Source organism: Balaenoptera acutorostrata, chromosome 10, assembly GCF_949987535.1.
Source record: "Balaenoptera acutorostrata chromosome 10, mBalAcu1.1, whole genome shotgun sequence".
NCBI lineage: Eukaryota > Metazoa > Chordata > Mammalia > Artiodactyla > Balaenopteridae > Balaenoptera > Balaenoptera acutorostrata.
Window position 1 is genome coordinate 32,132,056 of NC_080073.1, and position 18,965 is coordinate 32,151,020.

An 18,965-nucleotide genomic window follows, 5' to 3' on the forward strand; every position below is an offset into this window, starting at 1 on the left:
GTAGCTTCTGTTTGCCTACAAGATAACATCTGAATTTCATAGCATATTAAGTTGGTACTGAATGATCTGGCCAGCATCTGCCCATCTGCTTTCATTTCTGACTATTCATTCTTCCTTCTTTGTGCTCTTTGAACGCTGAACTATATGTAGTTTTACAAACAGACCGTGATCTCACTTCATTGCTTTGCACATACTATTCATTCTCCTGCATCACATTTTCTTCCATTATCCACCTGGCAAAAGACTCCTGTTCATAACTTATATCATGTTATATATCAACTGTCCTTCAAAAAAAAACCTCCTATTCATCTTTCATATCTTTGTGTAAATGTCATCTCTTTGGTGAGGCTGTCCTTTAATCCCCTGGTAGACATAGTTTCTCCTTTGTAATAATTGTACATTTTATACCACCTTCACTGTATTCTAATTTCTGGTATCATAATTGGTTATGTATACCCCTTTTCCTGTGTGCTTTTAGAAAGACCGTGTCTTTTCATCTTTATATACCTAGTGCTAAAAATGGTGCCTGGAATGTAGTTGATATGTGGTACCAATGAAGGAAAAGATTATCTTAGTAATCTTTGAGTAAACAGTAGTTCACTCAAAATAAATTGTAAACTGATGGAACATTCATTTTTTCCTCACTTTGGTTTTGTTTTGTTTTGTTTTAATGTAGGCCCTCAGTCATATTAGGAGTAACCAACCCTTTTTTTGCAAAAACACTCCAGCACTGGCCACACATTATTCGGATAGGAGACCTTAAACCTGCAGGTAAAGTATAAACTTGGTGTTCTCGTTTTAGTATGTAAGGTGGATGAGCAGGTTTATTTCTTCCTCTTTGTTTTCACTGCTTCGTTACTTTTTAATTATGTTGATGGCAACCTTCTTTGAGGCAACTTGAATAAAAGCCTTTGAAGAAGAGCATAACTTCCAACTAAAATATACAGATTCTTATTTGTATAACCCATCGTGTCCACCTACCAAAAAAATGCACCTACAGTGTTTTAAACATTGAATTATTTTGAGGTTTCATGAAACCTCAAAAATTTGAGCTACTTTTTGTATATGTATAAGCCCAATTAAACAGGATTTTCCAACACGGCTTGAATAAAACCTTATAGAAAGTTCGAATTAATCAATTTGACACAAAATTCTCAACTAGGATTCCAAACAAGAATTACACATTCTGTGGCACTGGTATTGATTAAGGAAGTGGTCAAAAGGCTGTGCTTTCCTTGAAAAAAGACATGTAGTACCTTGTTCATGGTAGCTGTTTAATGAATGTTTACTAAATGAGTAAATGAATTCTGAAGTTGGCAGTTTTGTTAACCTGGATGACAATTTAATGGTACCTCTGACATTTTCTCACTGGACATTCCTGAATTTTCCATGGAAATAGTTGAGATGTGAGCTATCTAAAATATTTCTAATAACTTTATGATATGTTACTTTTAAAGACTTTTCCTTTGGTGTACATGGGTATTATATTTAAGACATCATTTAATATGATTATTTTATAAAATATCCCTTCTGGAATATAAATAAATCTAGATGACATATTAGGGAATAACATTTTAAATCATATTATTTACAAATATTAGACTCAATCTTAGACTGAAATCCTTAGAAACCTTATGAAATAGAGGAAAGGGCAAAGGGCTTTACCTTGGCTGTCAGATCTGTGTGACCTTAGGCAGAACAGCCTCTTTAAGCCTGCAATTCTTTGTCTGCTGGGAGGATTGAACACAGTATCTGACTTATGGCACTCTGTAAATGTCATGGTCCCTTGCCATTTCATTAGTGTTCCGTCTGATAATTCAGAGCACAGCAGTCACTGGAGTCTCATCTATGAGAAGATATGGAAAGGTTTTTTTTTTTAATCTTAATTTAATCTTGACATTTATTTTCTTGGTTTTTTCCTATTAATCTAGACTATTTGATTAATCGTAATATAGTAGACTACTGTTTATTGTCTTTTTCCAATAAGAAAAGGCTTTCTGTTGGGGATGTAAGTAGAGGAACTTTTGCAAAGATCACTGGTAAAGTAGCATGGGTTGATAAGTCTGTTTAACTTTTTAAGAAACTGCCAAACTGTTTTCCGAAGTGACCCACTATTTTACATTCTTACCAGCAGTGTATGAGGGTTCCTGTTTCCTCACGTCCCTGCCAACATTTGATATGGTCTCTTTTTTTCATTATAACCATTCTAGTGGGTTTAAAATGCTGGTTTTAATTTGCTTTTTCTTAGTGACTAATGATGTTGAGCATCTTTTCGTCTACTTATTAGTCATTTGTGTATCTTCTTTTATGAAATGTTGATTTAAATCTTTTGTCCATTTTAAAATTAGGTTGTCTTCTTATTTTGTTGTAAGAGGTCTTTATTTTGGACACACGTTTGTTTTCAGATATATGATTTGCAGATATTTTCTCACAGTATTTGACTTCTCTTTTTGTTTTTTTTAAAATTAATTAATTAATTAATTTTTGGCTGCATTGGGTTTTTTTTTTTTTTTTTTTTTTTTTATAGCTACTTTATTTATTTATTTATTTATTTTTGGCTGTGTTGGGTCTTCGGTTCGTGCGAGGGCTTTCTCTGGTTACGGCAAGTGGGGGCCACTCTTCATCGCGGTGCGGGGACCGCTCTTCATCGCGGTGCGCGGGCCTTTCACTATCGCGGCCTCTCCCGTTGCGGGGCACAGGCTCCAGACGCGCAGGCTCAGCAGTTGTGGCTCACGAGCCCAGCTGCTCCGTGGCATGTGGGATCTTCCCAGACCAGGGCTCGAACCCGTGTCCCCTGCATTAGCAGGCAGATTCTCAACCACTGCGCCACCAGGGAAGCCCTGCATTGGGTCTTTGTTGCTGCATGTGGGCTTTCTTTAGTTACAGGGAGCAGGGGCTACTCTTTGTTGCGGCGTGTGGGCTTCTCATTGTGGTGGCTTCTCTTGTTGCAGAGCACGGGCTCTAGGTGTGCGGGCTTCAGTAGTTGTGGTGCACGGGCTTAGCTGCTCTGCAGCATGTGGGACCCTCCCGGACCAGGGCTCGAACCCGTGTCCCCTGCATTGGCAGGCGGACTCTTAACCACTGCGCCACCATGGAAGCCCTCTTTTTTGTTTTCTTAAGGACGTCTTTTGAAGTGCAAAAGTACTTAATTTTGATGAAGTCTAGTTTATCAATTTTTTTATTTTATGAATTAGGCTTTTGATGTTTACCTAAGAACTTGTTGCCTAACTCAAGGTCACAAAGATTTTCTTCTAAAAATTTTGTTGTGTTAGCACTTACATTTAGGAGCCACTTGGAGTTAATTTTTGTTTATGATGTGGGGTAAGGGTATAAAATCATCTTTTTTTGCATGTTGATATCCAGTTGTCTTAGCATCATTTGTTGAAAAAACTATCCTTTTGCCATTGAATTGCATTGATACCTTTTTGGAAAATCAGTTGGCCATAAACATAAGGGTTTATTTCTGGACTCTTGTTTCTGTTGCATTGATCTATATGTCTTATCTTTATACCAGTACAACCTCTTGATTACTGTAATTTTATAGTAAGTTTTGAAATCAGGAAATATGTCTTCCAGCTTTACTGTTTTTTTTCAAAATAGTTTTGGCTGTTCTGGGTGTTTTGCATTTCCATTATAAATTTTAGGATTACTTTGCCAATTTTTGCCAACTGAGCAGAAAACAAAAAAGCTAACTGGGATTTTGTTAGGGATTGTGTTGATTACATAGGGAATATGTAATCAGTTTGGAGGAGAATTGCCATCTTAAAAATACTGAGTCTTCCATTCCAGGAACTTGGAATGTCTCTCCATTGTTTAGATCTTCTCTAATTTTTTCTCAGCAATGTTTTGTAGTTTTCAATATACAGGACTAATTATGATGTTAGATGTAGGTTTTCCATAGATGTCCTTTATCAAATTGAGGAAGTAGCCCTCTGTTCCTAGTTTGTTGAAAAAGATTATAATGAATTGGTGTTGAATTTTGTTAAATGCTTTTTCTGTATCTGTGGAGATCATCGTGTACTTTTTGTCCTTTATTAATACAGTATACTAAATTAATTGATTTTTTATGTTAAACCAACCTTACATTCCTTAAATAAATCCCTTTTGGTTATGGTGTATAGTCCTTTATTATTATTATTATTATTATTATTATTAGTTTGCTAATTTTTTTGAGGATTTTTACATCTTTATCCATGAGGGGTATTCTTTTCTTGTGATGTCTTGACAGCTAATATTTTTGCTGCTCTGAGAATCCTCTTCAGACAGGTGAAGTTACCATTTAAAAGTAGGACCTAGGACCAAGGGAGGGGAGGGGACACTTCTTGAGTTTATTTTTCAGAATGGGCATAAGGGCATATATGGAATATTAATTACACTTTATTTTAAGCAGCCTATTTTAGGGATGAGATGCTGTGTTCCCTCTGATTATTTCTGTCACCAGAGTATTTGGACCATATCATATAGAAAAAGATATCACTTTTTCTATAGGAGAGTGATGATGTTGTATGGAAACATTATGTTTTATAGATCCTTAGTGGTCATTGAGGAGTGGATGGTAGAGAGTGTCAATGCCCTCAGTTTGGTCCTTGTTCAATTAGTAGAGGTGATACGTTGTGAACAATGACACCAGGGGTGTTTAAATAATTTTGAGCAAGACTATAGTACCTATTTCTGGGACTGGCTGGTGTCGTTTGAGCATAGGTCTTAACAGACATGCAAAATTTCATTAAGTTTAGTATGTTTATGATACTTTTTCCCACTTATCTTAAAATTTTTTTTATTATAGCAAAATATATATAACATAAAATTTACCATTCTAACAATTTTGAAGTGTACAATTCAGTGGCATTAAGTACATTAACAGTGTTGTGCAACCGTCACCCCTATCCATTTCCAGAACTTTGCATCATCTCAAACAGAAGATCTGTAGCCATGAAACAATAACTCTTCATTCCTCTCATCTCCCAGCCCCTAGTAAACTCTATTCTAATTTCTGTTTCTATGAATCATACAGTATTTCTCCTCTAGTGTCTGGCTTATTTCACTTAGCATAACATTTTCAAGATTCATCCATGCTGTAGCATGTATTAGAATTTTATTCTAAAATTTTTTAAAAAGCTGTGGTAAAATATACATAACATAAAATTTACCATCTTAATCATTTTTTAAGTGTACAGTTCAGTGGCAGTAAGTACATTGACATGGTTGTGCTGCCATCACCACCATCTACCCACAGAACTCTTTTCATTTTGCAGAACTGAAACTCTATTGCACAGTAACTCCCTATTCATTCCACATCGCCCCGCCCCCCACCCTTGGCAACTACCATTCTACTTTCTGTCTCTGTGAATCTGACTACTCTGGGTATCTCATGTAAGTGGAATTCTACCTACTTGTCCTTTTGTGACTGGCTTATTTCACTGAGCATAATGTCCTCAAGGTTCATCCATGTTGTAGTATGTGTCAAAATTTCCTTCTTTTATAAGGCTGAAAAATATTCCATCATATGTATATACCACATTTTGCTTATCCATTCATCTGTTGATGGATACTTGGCTTGTTTCCATCTTTTAGCTATGTGAATAATACTGTGAACATGGGTGTACAAATACCTCCATTCCCTGCTTTCACTTCTTTTGGGTATATAGTCATCCCTTGGTATCAACAGGGGATTGGATCCAAGACCTGCCACAGATACCAAAATCCGAGGATGTTCAACTCCCATAGTTGGCCCTTTGTATCCACAGTTCCACATCTGTGGATTCAGCCAACCGCAAATCTTGTAGTACTGTATATATTCATCAAAAAAAGAAAAAAATCCGTGTATAAGTGGACCCGGGCAGTTCAAACCCATGTTGTTCAAGGGTCAACTGTATACCTAAAAGTGGAATTGCTGGACCATATAGTCATCATGTTTAATTTTTTGAGGAACTGCTGTACTATTTTCATTTTACATTCTCACCAGTGGTGCACAGGGTATCAATTTCTCCACATCCTCACCAACACTTGTTATTTTCTGTTTTCTTGATAGTAGCCTAATGGGTGTGAGGTGGTATCTTATTGTAGTTTTGATTTACATTTCCCTAATGATTAGTAATGTTGAGCATCTTTTCATGTGCTCATTGGCCATTTCTATGTCTCCTTTGGGGAAATGTCTTTCCAAGTCCTTTTCCCATTTTTTTTGTTTTTTTTAATTAATTAATTTATTTTTGGCTCTGTTGGGTCTTCATTGCTGCGCATGGGCTTTCTCTAGTTGTGGTGCGCGGGAGCTACTCTTCATTGCAGTACGCAGGCTTCTCATTGCTGTGGTTTCTCTTGCTGTGGAGCATGGGCTCTAGGCGCGCGGGCTTCAGTAGTTGTGGCACGTGGGCTCAGTAGTTGTGGCTCGTGGGCTCCAGAGCGCAGGCTCAGCCGGTTGTGGCGTACAGGCTTAGTTGCTCTGCGGCATGTGGGATCTTCCCGGACCAGGGATCGAACCCGTGTCCCCTGCATTGGCAGGCAGATTCTTAACCACTGCGCCACCAGGGAAGTCCACTTTGCCTGTTTTTTAATTGGGTTGGTTTTTTTTGTTGAGTTGTAGTTCTTTATATTCTGGATACTAATGCCTTATTAGTGCCCACTAGTATGCTTTGTAAATATATTCTCCTGTGGGTTGTCTTTTCATTCTCTTGATAGTATCCTTTGATGCGCAGAAGTTTTTAATTTTGATGAAGTCCAGTTTATCAATATTTTCTTTTATTGTCTCTGTTTTTGGTATCACATTCATGAAAATCCATTTGTCTTTTAATTTATGAGTACTGGGCATATATCTTGGGATATATTTCTTTTCTGCCCATTGATCTCAAGACTAGGACCACTGCATATACTACACAAGTTAGGAAACACAACAGCTCTGCTTAAGATCCTGGCTTTGAAAATTCAAGACTATCTGAGAGGGTCAGTAAAACTGCAGAAAAAGTATGTTCTGTAGGACCAGCAGGGAAGGCATAGCAGAACTGAGATTTTGCTCTCCTGGGCCCAGAAGTTCGTAGCTTTATTAGAAACATATATATAGTTTTAACCCTGCAGAGGGATCATTCCTCGTGCTATAAAGGGATTACTTCTTATGGGTTATACCTAGTTTTAGTTCACCCAGATCCTATTAAATGAAGAAATGTAATGCTAGGATAATGGTACTGAACAAGTATTCCTCAAAGAGAAAGTAATTCTACTAGTGTATATTGGATCACATTATAAACTGAATTTCTAACCAGAAATTGGGTTTGATGATTTAATCAAAGGTAAAACATTTGACCTAAATGTAGAAGATTCTTATGCAAATGTGCAGAGGTGCAGAACATTATTAATTTAATAATGTTAAACCCCTCTCTTATGTGTATGTACATAACAGACATTGAATAAGTATTTTTTAATTAAACATCTGTAATTGTAGGACTTCAGTTCATTTTCTGGCATTCTTATTTTATTTTCCAGATGTATTTGACAAATACCATTTAACTTTTTTTGGCAATAGACAATGTATCTTTATGACTAGTTTTCTTTATGTCTATTATATACTACAGTGTAAGAATTATGGTGGCTAGGGTTAGAGTTCAGTATGCAGCTTACACCCGATGAGGTCCCTTGAATCAGAGGGGAATTGTGTGAGTGAAGATTGCTGCGCAGGTAGTATTCTTGTCTTTGCCTTTTAAAAAAAGCTGATATGGATCACCTTATATCTTCATTATTACCTAGAACTTATTGAATGTAAAGAATACATGAAACCTACTGCTGAATTATTCTCCTCCCTGATATTTGGTTCCTCTGCACAGTGAATTTCAGGAAATAATATATAATAAATGGCATTGGTGGTTACAGGAGTTGCAAGTCCTTTGTGATCTAGAGCAGAAGGAAACAGAAAGTAGGCACAGAAATATTTAGACTTATTCAAAACGTTGTGGTTCTGACATGTGATGTTCTTTGGGTTCTTAGAGTCAGAGGCAGATAAGTGATTTGAATTTAGTTATCTGTATAGTTAAATATGTATTAATTCTGCACTTTAAGAAAAAAAAGTTTTACAAATCTTCTGACGAAAAGCTACTCTGAACTCTGGAAAGCAAAACCGCGAGATAACATTCAAGATGAGAGACATTCTCATAAGAATTAGTATGTGGGGGACTTCCCTGGTGGCACAGTGGTTAAGAATCCACCTGCCAATGCAGGGGGCCCGGGTTCGATACCTGTTCTGGGAAGATCCCACATGCCGCGGAGCAACTAAGCCCGTGCGCCACGACTACCGAGCCTGTGCTCTAGAGCCTGGGAGCCACAACTACTGAGCCCACGTGCCTAGAGCCCGTGCACCACAACTACTGAGCCTGTGCTCTAAAGCCCGCGAGCCACGACTACTGAGTCCACGTGCCTAGAGCCCATGCACCACAACTACTGAGCCCGCGCGCCACAACTACTGAAGCCCGTGCACCTAGAGCCCCTGCTCCTCAAGAAGAGAAGCCACCACAATAAGAAGCCCGTGCACCACAACAAAGAGCAGCCCCCACTCGCCTCAACTAGAGAAAGCCTGCGTGCAGCAACGAAGACCCAACGCAGCCAAAAAAAAAAAGAATTAGTATGTGGGAATATATAGAATAAGCTGACAAAGTAAAAACTGTGAGCTAATAAATCAGAAACATTCCAGAAACCTGAGTGTTTCTGGACTCTTTCCTGTTGTTTCTCCGTCTGTCCCCAAAGCCTCTTGTTTTTAATCTCCTCCACAGAGCTACAGTAGCTCACTTTCTTCTCTTTCCTTGCTGCACATGTCTTCAGATTTTCTTTCTACCCAGGAGCAGTATTCAACAACGCATACATTTCATCCTGTAATCTTTTCTCTCTTTTACTTCATACTCCTTTGTGCAACACAGCACCCCTGCTTAGGAGTCCAGAGTCCAGCCCACCTGTGGCTCAGGCCTGTGGTTGTGGCTTCCACTATCACCACCTGGTGGCAGTGTTTCTACACTGCAAAAGCAGAATTTGGGGTGGTACCAGAAAAAAAATCTTTGAATACTACATCTGCATGCTAACTTAGGAGTTGCTTTCAATTCTCTTTACTCTTAAATGGTATTATATTTGGCATCATATTCAAAATGGTATCTTATTCATGTTTCATATATTTAGCACAGAGATTTTAAATTTTAAGTTGAGTGACAAAAAGGGAAATTTTAAAGTAATTATAGATATTAATGAAAGATCAAATATGCATTTTATATAATTTACACAATTGTTTCTGTAATGCTGTTATATAGCCCAGTGTTCCCTTTATCCAGTTTTAAAGTACTAGGAATAAACTCTTAAACATTCATTGATGTTAATACCTTAGCTGCAACATCCCTGACTAAGTAAATAACAGTTAGTGGATTATCAGTCTTAGAAAATTCCAGTTTTGTGATATGTGAAATTCAAATAACTATAAGAATCTTTATGATGTTTCCTTCAGGTGAAATTCCTAAGCAGGTTAAAGTGAAAAAATTGAAGAACCTAAAGACTCTGGATTCTAAACCTGGTATTGACTTTTATAAATTTTTAAAACATATACTATATGGGTAAATGGGTCATACTGCTTACCTTATTTTCTTTTCTTTACTTCTTAGGAGTTTATACTTCTTATAAGCCATATCTAAATAGAGATGAAGAAATCATGAAACAATTGCAGAAGGTGATTACTTGCTCATATTACTAATTTAAATTTCCTTACTCAGGTATGCAGTATCCAGTAAAGCAACATGTGCTTTATGTACAATAATATGAAAAGAGGTCTTTCTGGACTCTGGACTTTGAACCAAAGCTTCATGAAAATCAGAAGACTAATGTAGCAGCAATTATGGGCTAGAAATATGGGACTGCAGCTACCAACCTAGTGCCAATCTTCCTGAAAACTTAGGAGTTATAGTGAGAAAGTGGTGGACTGTACTATGAGGTAGCTTAGCACCTAACAAGATAGTTATCATTTTTTGGAAAATGTAAATATTATTAATACAACAAGTATGAAATAAATAGTCTTTGTTGTGAGCTAATATTTTAAAGTATGGGATGAATGTCTTATATTTTGCTGTAAGGATTTTTTACAGGAAATTGCACAGTGAACTTCACATTAAATTACTTCAAGATGAAGTTCTAGGGTTTTTTTCCTATCAAGTAAAATACATATTTACATATCAGCTAAACTTCTATAAGCATTCATTGTTTTGTATTCTCTGACACTAGAGTGTAGGTTCTCATTTTTTTCCTCTCTTAAGGGTGTACAACAGAAGCGGCCTTCTGAGGCTCAAAGCGTTATTCTCCGACGTTATTTTTTGGAACTGACACAAAGCTTCATCATTCCATTAGTAAGTTAGCATATGTATTTGCTTAATTTAATGATTTGTTGAAGGGCACATGAATGTTTTTTTCATCCGCCAAAACCTTATCTTAAATTGTTTTGCTTGCTCATGTGTGTAGTGATTAAAATAGAGCCCTTTGCAAGACACCTGAATTCTTTGTTCTGGTATTAATTGTGTAATTTGGTAAGTTACTTCCTTTCTTTGACCCTCAATTTCTTTATCTGTAAAATGTGGCTGATTACACTTTTCCTAAAAACTTTTCAGGCTTGTTGTGAATCTTAAATGAGATAATTTTTATGATATATAATTATTGAATTTTGCACCTTAAAAGGTTCTACTGGAGCTTCTTTCTCTGATGTTATTTATTTATTTATTTATTTTTTGATCAGTACTTTTTATTTCATGCTAAGAAAGTCAGATTGTGTTCCCAAAGCAGATGGGAAGGTTTTAAGCAGTGATGTTGTATGCTCATATTTCCATTTCGTCTGAGGTATCAGGACAAAGCTTGAACTGGCTGAAGGAGGCATTGGGGTAGAGATGAGGTTGAACATTTTAGGATTCTATTATTAGTCCAAGATCCTACAATAGTACCTATTCCTTGCAGAGCATATCCAAGACTTCCAATATTACATTCCCAGGATACTGTGCAGGTGAAAAAACATGTTTACTGATTATACTTTCTAAAGAATTAAATAGCAACTCCCTAGGATCATGGTCTGGGCTAAATAGATTTCACTGGGAAGAAGAACTTCACTATGCAGAGCTAAGCAGGTGCTTTCTTAAGACTGCCAAGCACTGGCACTAGGGACCAACAATTTGTTTAATTCTCCTAACAACTCTATGAGGTAGCTGCCATTATCATCTGCATTTACTATAATGGAAAGAGCAGACGTTTTGAAATCTGATATTATTTTCTTGAGCACAATTTGATATGATACCTGTGAGAATGTAGTTCCGTGATGTAGTTCCTTATCTGTCTTGTTCATTACCTTTTCCTCAGTCTGTCACATGGTAGCACTCAATAAATATTTATGAAATAAATGACTAGATGATATAGTTATTTTTTGAAGTTCAGTGAACATCATGTTAAATTACTGAAAGTTACGCCTCACAGTATAAGGCAATACCATGATGTGGTCCTAGTCTGGAGACTGCATCAGAGAGAGACTCGTGTAGTTGTTAATGTAATCTATCTAAGACTATTATAGGAGGGCAGTCTGGAAATCTTTGCTATTATACTTTGGGAAGAAATATTCTCTCTTAGTCTATAGATGTCAATTTATTTTGTTCCATTTAAATCAACTTGCTTAAGTAAGTGAACTTTACTGTAGTGCTTAATTAAGAGCATGGGCTGAAGTCAAGTAGACCTGAATTCAAGTTCAAGCTGTGTGAACTTGGGCAGGTTACTTAGCCTTTCGAAGCCTCAGTTTCCCAGTAATACCTGCCACAAAGGATAGTTGCAAGAGTTAAAAGAGATCACGCATGTAAAATGTTGAGTACATTTTCTGGTACACAGTTACTCGATAAGGTTAATTATTATCATTAAAAATAGGTAGTTCTTTGGATTATCTGAGATTTAGTTAAATTTTTATTGAAAGTCTGACTTCTCAATTCAATCTAAATTTAGTGTATCTGTTGAGACGAGTGATGGTGTTGTTGATGTCCATTGAAAGAGCATATGATGAAAAACTTGGAAGCCCACTTTTTTTAAGTAGGTCAGTTTAAACATTTTTGAAGATTCTCTGGGTAAGAACACCTAACTTTGACTAACTTTTTTTCTTGGACTTAGGAAAGATATGTGGCAAGCTTGATGCCTTTGCAGAAAAGCATTTCTCCATGGAAGGTATAAATATATTCAGTTAAATTCCTATTTGAGTTGTCTAACTGCAGTTAACTTCTGTGAATATATCCGTTTTTAATTTTTAAATACAGTATGTCATGTTTTCTAGAGTCCACCCCAATTAAGACAGTTCCTTCCAGAAGAATTTATGAAAACACTTGAGAAAACAGGACCTCAGCTGACGTCTAGAATAAAAGGCGATTGGATTGGACTTTACCGGTTGGTCCTTTTTTTTCTATTTCATCCATCTATAGAGCTTTATTTAAAAATGAAACAAAAAACTGGGCTCAAACATATTCTTTTTTTTAATTTATTTATTTTTTATTTTTTGGCTGCATCACGTCTTAGTTGTGGCATGCAGGATCTTCATTGCAGTGTGCGGGCTTCTCTCTAGTTGTGTCGTGCGGGTTTTCTCTTCTCTAGTTGAGGCGTGGGGGCTCCAGAGCGCGTGGGATCTGTAGTTGTGGCGTGTGGGCTCTCTAGTTGAGGCGTGCAAGCTCAGTAGTTGTGGCGCACAGGCTTAGTTGCCCCGCTGCACGTGGGATCTTAGTTCCCTAACCAGGGATTGAACCCTCGTCCCCTGCATTGGAAGGCAGATTCTTTACCACTGGGCCACCAGGGAAGTCCAACGTATTCTTTTTTTAAAAAAATTACATTGTTTCACATGGTTCTCCTAGCTATAGGTAGAAAAAGTATTGAGGAGAGGAAGTTAAGTCATAATCAAACTTGGCTTTTTAAAAATTTATTTTTATAGGCATTTTCTAAAATCTCCAAATTTTGATGGTTGGTTCAAGACCCGGAGGAAGGAAATGACCCAGAAACTGGAGGCACTCCATCTGGAAGCTCTTTGTGAAGAGGTTAGAAAACAGCGTGTTTGTGTGATGATTAACAACTATTGAAAATAAAGTTATTCATAGAGGCTGAAAGGTTATATCCGTATCCACTACTTTATAAATAGTAATAGCTAACTTTTCCAGATCAAGTGCTATGTGCCAAGGACTGTGCAGGTGCTTTAAATGGATACTGTCTTTTAATCTTCATAGTTCATTGAAGTAGGTGTGTTATGATCTGCGTTATGAGACACTTGAGGATTATAAATTAAGTGATTTGCTTCAGATCACATCACTGCTAAGTAGTGGAACCAGCAGTGTGCTCGAGCCCACTTGTGCTGGCTCACAAGAGCCAGCCGTGTGCATCTCTTCCCAGCTCTGTATTCAGTGATCTCAGGTTGGTAGCTTGAAATCAGCTACAGAGGGAGAATTACACCACAGAAACTGGCAAATGGTATAAACCAGGAACTTTTCCTGAGAACCAGTTGTTAAATATTTACTAGCATACCACTGGATGGAGTTAGAATTCAGATCCGAGCAGTCTAACTCAACATCTTTTCCACCATGCGTTATTCACCTTTCCCAGTTATTAATACATTTTTCCTGTATTTGGACTTTTTCATATTCTATAATTTGTCAGCAGACTATTTTAAATTAAGCTACTTTTAAAAATATAAAGGATAGTCTCAATTTGTGTTTAGCTTGAGGTGGGCTAGCCTCAGTGTTAACTTTCTAATCATAAACTCTCAGTGACTGTGGTTTTCAGAGAAATAATACCGTGAAGGCAACCACAAATAAGCCCAGGAAGAGCTTATTTGAAGATGCAAAGTTTGTATCCAGTAATATATTCATGTTTACAATTATCTTGATTTGTTAGTTGATGTACCTTATAAATTACTCACTACTTAGTGGGGTTGGGGGTTAGTATCGTACCTTAAGTTCCAATTTTGTTTTTCTTGATTGATCTAAAAGGGCCAGAAAGGAATTTCTTACATTGTGTTTTACTTCCGAATATTAGACAGTCATTCTGGCTAATGTCAAAAAGTATCTGATTCACATTGTCAGAATATCATGTACAGAATTATACTATAATGCTATGTCTGGGTTAAATACCCTGTTCTCCTTTTCCTTCCCATCCTTTCTTCCCAGTAGCCTTGCCTATTGAAATAGAACGATTTGAATATTATTTTGAGTATTTACTGATTTGAGATTTGTTTATTCTTCTAGGACTTACTTCACTGGACCCAGAAACACACAGAAGTAGAAACAGTAGACCTTGTATTGAAGCTAAAAAACAAGCTGGTATGTAGCCAAAGCAGCCAAAGATCTGTGAAGTTATTTTGCTCTCATTTGAGGTGATAGCTTTGATGTATCACAGAAGTAAATTTTTAAATGAGAGGACTTATGATTGGTCAATTGATGGTAGATCTGACTGAAAATACTTGGTCACTCAAGCAGATCATAATGAAGCCATATATTTTTTTAGTTATTTACATGGAGTCTAATGAGCTTTACAAAAAACATTGTGACTTACATTTAATACCACGTGGTCTGTGTTGATATTATCTATTAATTTACAGTCTTTTTTCGAGCTCAGCAATTGTATTGTTAAAGTGGCATGTTCTTTGCTTTTTTATAGGTTCTGTAAATTCTGGTCTCAGTCTGAAGTTTCCAAATCTTTGACCATTAAAACTGTTTATTTAGAGAATATACTGTATTAATACAGCCTCAAAAGGTAATTTAAATGCTTCCAAATATTCCTTATATAGTTGCAGGCTGATCGAGAGCATTTACCTGTGAAACCTGACACTATGGAAAAGTTACGGACACACATAGATGCAATTATTTTAGCATTGCCAGAGGACCTACAAGGCATACTGCTCAAAACGGGCATGACATGATATTTGCCAGGATTTTCCAGCCAAAAGGATTGTACACCATGAAGCATACTGACATTTCAACCAGACGCCCAAGATCTCTCGGAGCGGAAAATAACCGTGAATGCTAGCTACAGGGTTGAAAGACTATACTGTATAAACAGACCTTTTTAGTGCATTAGTTTTAAAGAAATGGATATCTGTGGTGGTTCCACTTTAATACTGAAACACCGAAAGGCATTTCTATATTTTTAATCATGTTCTAAAGTGCTCTTATGAGAGACCTGTGGGGCCATCAGTTTAAGTGATTCCAAACTGCAGTGCTGGCATTGCAGATATTTTTTTAAATTGGTGCTTCTCTGCCCAATCATGATAAAACTCAGGGGGATATAAAAATGACATTCACACTGGCTATCTTCTTAAGAAGAAGGAAAAGACTGAACTGTCGGACTGTAATTAGGAGTGATTAATGCTTTTGTAGTGCCTTCCGTTGTCCTACGTGTTTCACAAAGCCCAGCTGCTAGTCTTGAAGCTTTTTCTTGATTATGATATGTAGTTTTTTATAAGGCATTCTTTTGAGTAATCATTGCTTAAAAATATGTTTTTTGCCTCCCATTGTGTTCATTATTAGTGGCATTGGTGTTTTTTTTTCAATTGTCATATAGGTTTCATTTCATTATTTTCTATACCAGTTTCAAATTTAATCTCAGTTTCACCAAAGGGAAGAAGACATCTAGTATTAATTATGGAAGAGTTTATTTCCTCTTACCCTTTGCTAATTGGGCCCAAGTTAATTAGCTTGTCTGTTTTTCAAAGGCATTCTAATTATAAACCTCATAATCAGCTACGTTTTTACACTGAACTATTCTTATTTCAAAGGCATTTTTAAAACTTTTATGTGATAGTCATTTGAGCGATATAAGATTGATTTCTAGCATTATTTGTTTGGTAGGGTTTTTTCCCCCAAAATTAATATTTCTCAGAATACTTTCCCTACTGTTGTTTGACATGGAACTTTTGCCTCAATCACTGTTATAGCTAGTTTTTTGTCATTGTTGTTTTTGTTTGTTTCTGTTTTGTTTTGTTTACACTATACTACCTTGCCAAAAATAGAAGATGGTGGTTTGGTAGAATAAGGTTCTTTCGTTAGTGTTTGAATAGGAGTGTCCTGAAGAAGCCACTGTTTAAAATAGGCACACATGACATAGCACATATGTAAATAGCTGTGTCTTGAATTACCCTTTACATATCCAAATTTAGTTGTAGGTTGTAAAAGAAACGGCTTCAGGAGCTATCTCTTATTCTCTGTTAATGTAACTCTTAAGGGCACTCCTGACCTAAGAAAGGGTCCTTGGTGTTTGTAACTGTGGTCTTCTATCCAAATGTGCCCTTTTCTCATGGATACAAGTCTCTTGAAGCATACCTCAAAGTCATGGAGAGAATGTGGCATTTGAAAGAAATCATTTGCCTTGAATCACATGAGTTATTTTGTGAAACAACAGTTGTCCTCATGGAAAAGGGACAACTACTTTTATATGCTAAAGTATTTCGTATCTTCCTGGGAAACCTTATTTAGGTATAAATGGTCATCTTATTATTTTTCAAAAAGGTGTATTTTAATAATCTAACAATTTATATGTAGTTTGTGACCAGAGTTTGAAAGTTGTTAGTGTCATATCAAGGATCTTTTAAATTATACCACTACAGGATGTATCATTTCAACTTTATTTTGCACAGCTAAAGAGAAGCAAAGGACGCCAATTAGCATAATAATGGTATCTTCATATTTACTGTACTTAACAAAAAACCTAACACGTGTTGAAAACCATATCATACTTACCGGGTTTATCTATTAATTTCAAATTATGTACTTGTAAAAATAACTTAAAATTGCATTGGGAACCTGAGAAAGACTGGTAACTTTAATTTTTTGTGTGATTTTCAGAGCTGTCTTTTTTTTTTTCCCGGAGGAGACATTAAGATCTAAAACCTGCCATTTAATGTGTATCTTCACCAGCATCAGAAGGAATCACTGCTTTCAGGGTGTTATGTAATGCCTAGTGCCTTCTGTTTTCAGTGAAAGGGGTTTTGAGAAGGCATTTATGGTCATTACTGAAAACCTAATTAAAGGCCTTGGATTTTAAAGCCCTTGGATATCTTGTATTATTTCTGAGTAAGACTGGAATGCTTGAAAAAATGCAGAGTAAATGAAACCTTTGCATTATGGGATTCCTTTTAGTTTCTAACTTATTTTTTTAATTTAAATGAAAACCTTCCTCTGTTAACTTCATTATGAACAGATGAATAGTCCATTTTATTAACAGACAGAATTAAGTGATTTCATATCCTTCCTGCCAGTGTCTTGATTTTTGTGAAATGTTCTGATGAAAAATTTTTAGCTTAATAATCTAGGTATTGTTAGATTCTCTGCTTGCTACCTTTTCTTTTCTAACCTTAAATCTCAAATTACTCTTATTTCTTCTTTTTCGTTTTTGAAAGTAGCCAGTATATAATACCGTTCTTTAGATTTTAATTTATTTTTTAATAATAAAATATATTGGATGTTACTCCTTTTTGAAGTTACTGGGTAATATCCTTCAAAGTATACTGTAAAATATATTGGTACATTTAGAAGAGATGCCATTAAAATTTGTCCTTTGGTTTTCACTTGCCCATAACTTAACTTACTTGTTTTTATATACCTGAATTTTACTTTCTTCTTTTAGCATAACTTGGGGGAAAAATTTTAACTATTAACTTTCTAATATGAGTCCTTTAAAAACAGATAGTTGAAGAAGGCAAAAAGCTTCTCTAATTATGGATGAATGTCATTTAAATAACAAAATATGTTAACTCATAATAATGACTAAATTATCACTAATAACTTGATATCCCTTCATATATTGAAGATACAGTACTTATATGCCATCTACAACTTGGTTGAATTATGGTATTTATTATTGTATCAATAGAAATTAGCATTTGTTAATAGAGCTCCGAGAATTTTCCTTGTTTGTTTGAAATAGATAAAGCATTTGATACAAGGTACAAAATCATGATTCCTAAAATATATCCCACATCTAACCAATTTTTAGAAAAGCAAGTTTAAGGTTGATGGTTAGTTAATGAAATAGGTTTATGACATTTATTTTGCAGTTATAACATTGCCTATCTCATGATGCACAAATGTTGAGAAAAAAAAGATGGCAGTAGAATTCTGCTATATCCTAGTCTCCAGTGTTATTTCTGGACTTTTGAACACCAGCCTTTCTCTGTTACCCATTACTTGAATACCACGCTATGCCTTTCTTCAAGTTAAGATTATTGTTGTCTAATTATCGTAGGTTTCATTCCATTTTACTAGTGTTAACACTAGGCTCGGGTTCTTCTGTTTAAATTTTTTTTTTAAGTTTTATTGTAGTTGATTTACAATGTTGTGTTAGTTTCTGCTGTACAGCAAAGTTAATCAGTTGTACATATACATATATCTGCTCTTTTTTAGATTGTTTTCCTATATAGGTCATTACAGAATATTGAGTAGAGCTCCCTGTGCTATACAGTAGGTTCTTATTAGTTACCTATTTTATATATAGTAGTGTGTATGTCAATCCCAATCTCCCAGTTTATCCCTCCCCCTTTTTCCCCCTTGGTAACCATAAGTTTGTTTTCTACATCTGTGATTCTATTTCTGTTTTGTAAATAAGTTCATTTGTACCATTTTTTAGATTCCACATATAAGTGATATCATACGATATTTGTCTTTCTCTGTCTGACTTCACTCAGTATGACAGTGTCTAGGTCCATTCATGTTGCTGCAAGTGACATTATTTCGTTCTTTTTTATGGATGAGCTATATTCCAGTAATCTTCCAAAGAAGGTATGTACCACATCTTCTTTATCCATTCATCCATCAATGAACATTTAGGTTGCTTCCATGTCCTGGCTATTGTAAATAGTGCTGCAGTGAACGTTGGAGTGCATGTATCTTTTTGAATTACGGTTTTCTCCGGATATGTGCCCAGGAGTAGGATTGCTGGATCATATGGTAGCTCTATTTTTATTTTTTTAA

The 18,965-nt window shown here is 35.9% G+C and overlaps 1 protein-coding gene across 5 annotated transcripts in view; it reads left to right on the plus strand.

Moving 5' to 3' along the window:
* Nucleotides 1-17,041, plus strand: part of DENND6A (DENN domain containing 6A) — a 54,141-nt gene extending 37,100 nt beyond the window's left edge. For 3 of the 5 annotated variants that reach the window (XM_057554647.1, XM_057554648.1, XM_057554650.1), the window contains 9 exons: nucleotides 677-771; nucleotides 9,467-9,532; nucleotides 9,621-9,685; nucleotides 10,266-10,355; nucleotides 12,139-12,192; nucleotides 12,299-12,408; nucleotides 12,944-13,046; nucleotides 14,247-14,321; nucleotides 14,789-17,041. In XM_057554647.1, the coding sequence (XP_057410630.1) occupies nucleotides 677-771; nucleotides 9,467-9,532; nucleotides 9,621-9,685; nucleotides 10,266-10,355; nucleotides 12,139-12,192; nucleotides 12,299-12,408; nucleotides 12,944-13,046; nucleotides 14,247-14,321; nucleotides 14,789-14,920 (790 nt within the window). In that variant the 3' untranslated portion in view covers nucleotides 14,921-17,041. Of the gene's footprint in view, nucleotides 1-676; nucleotides 772-9,466; nucleotides 9,533-9,620; nucleotides 9,686-10,265; nucleotides 10,356-12,138; nucleotides 12,193-12,298; nucleotides 12,409-12,943; nucleotides 13,047-14,246; nucleotides 14,322-14,658; nucleotides 14,755-14,788 lie in introns of all 5 variants that reach the window. The other 2 variants (XR_009009481.1, XM_057554649.1) reach the window with 2 other exon arrangements.
* The last annotated feature ends 1,924 nt before the right edge of the window (nucleotides 17,042-18,965 follow it).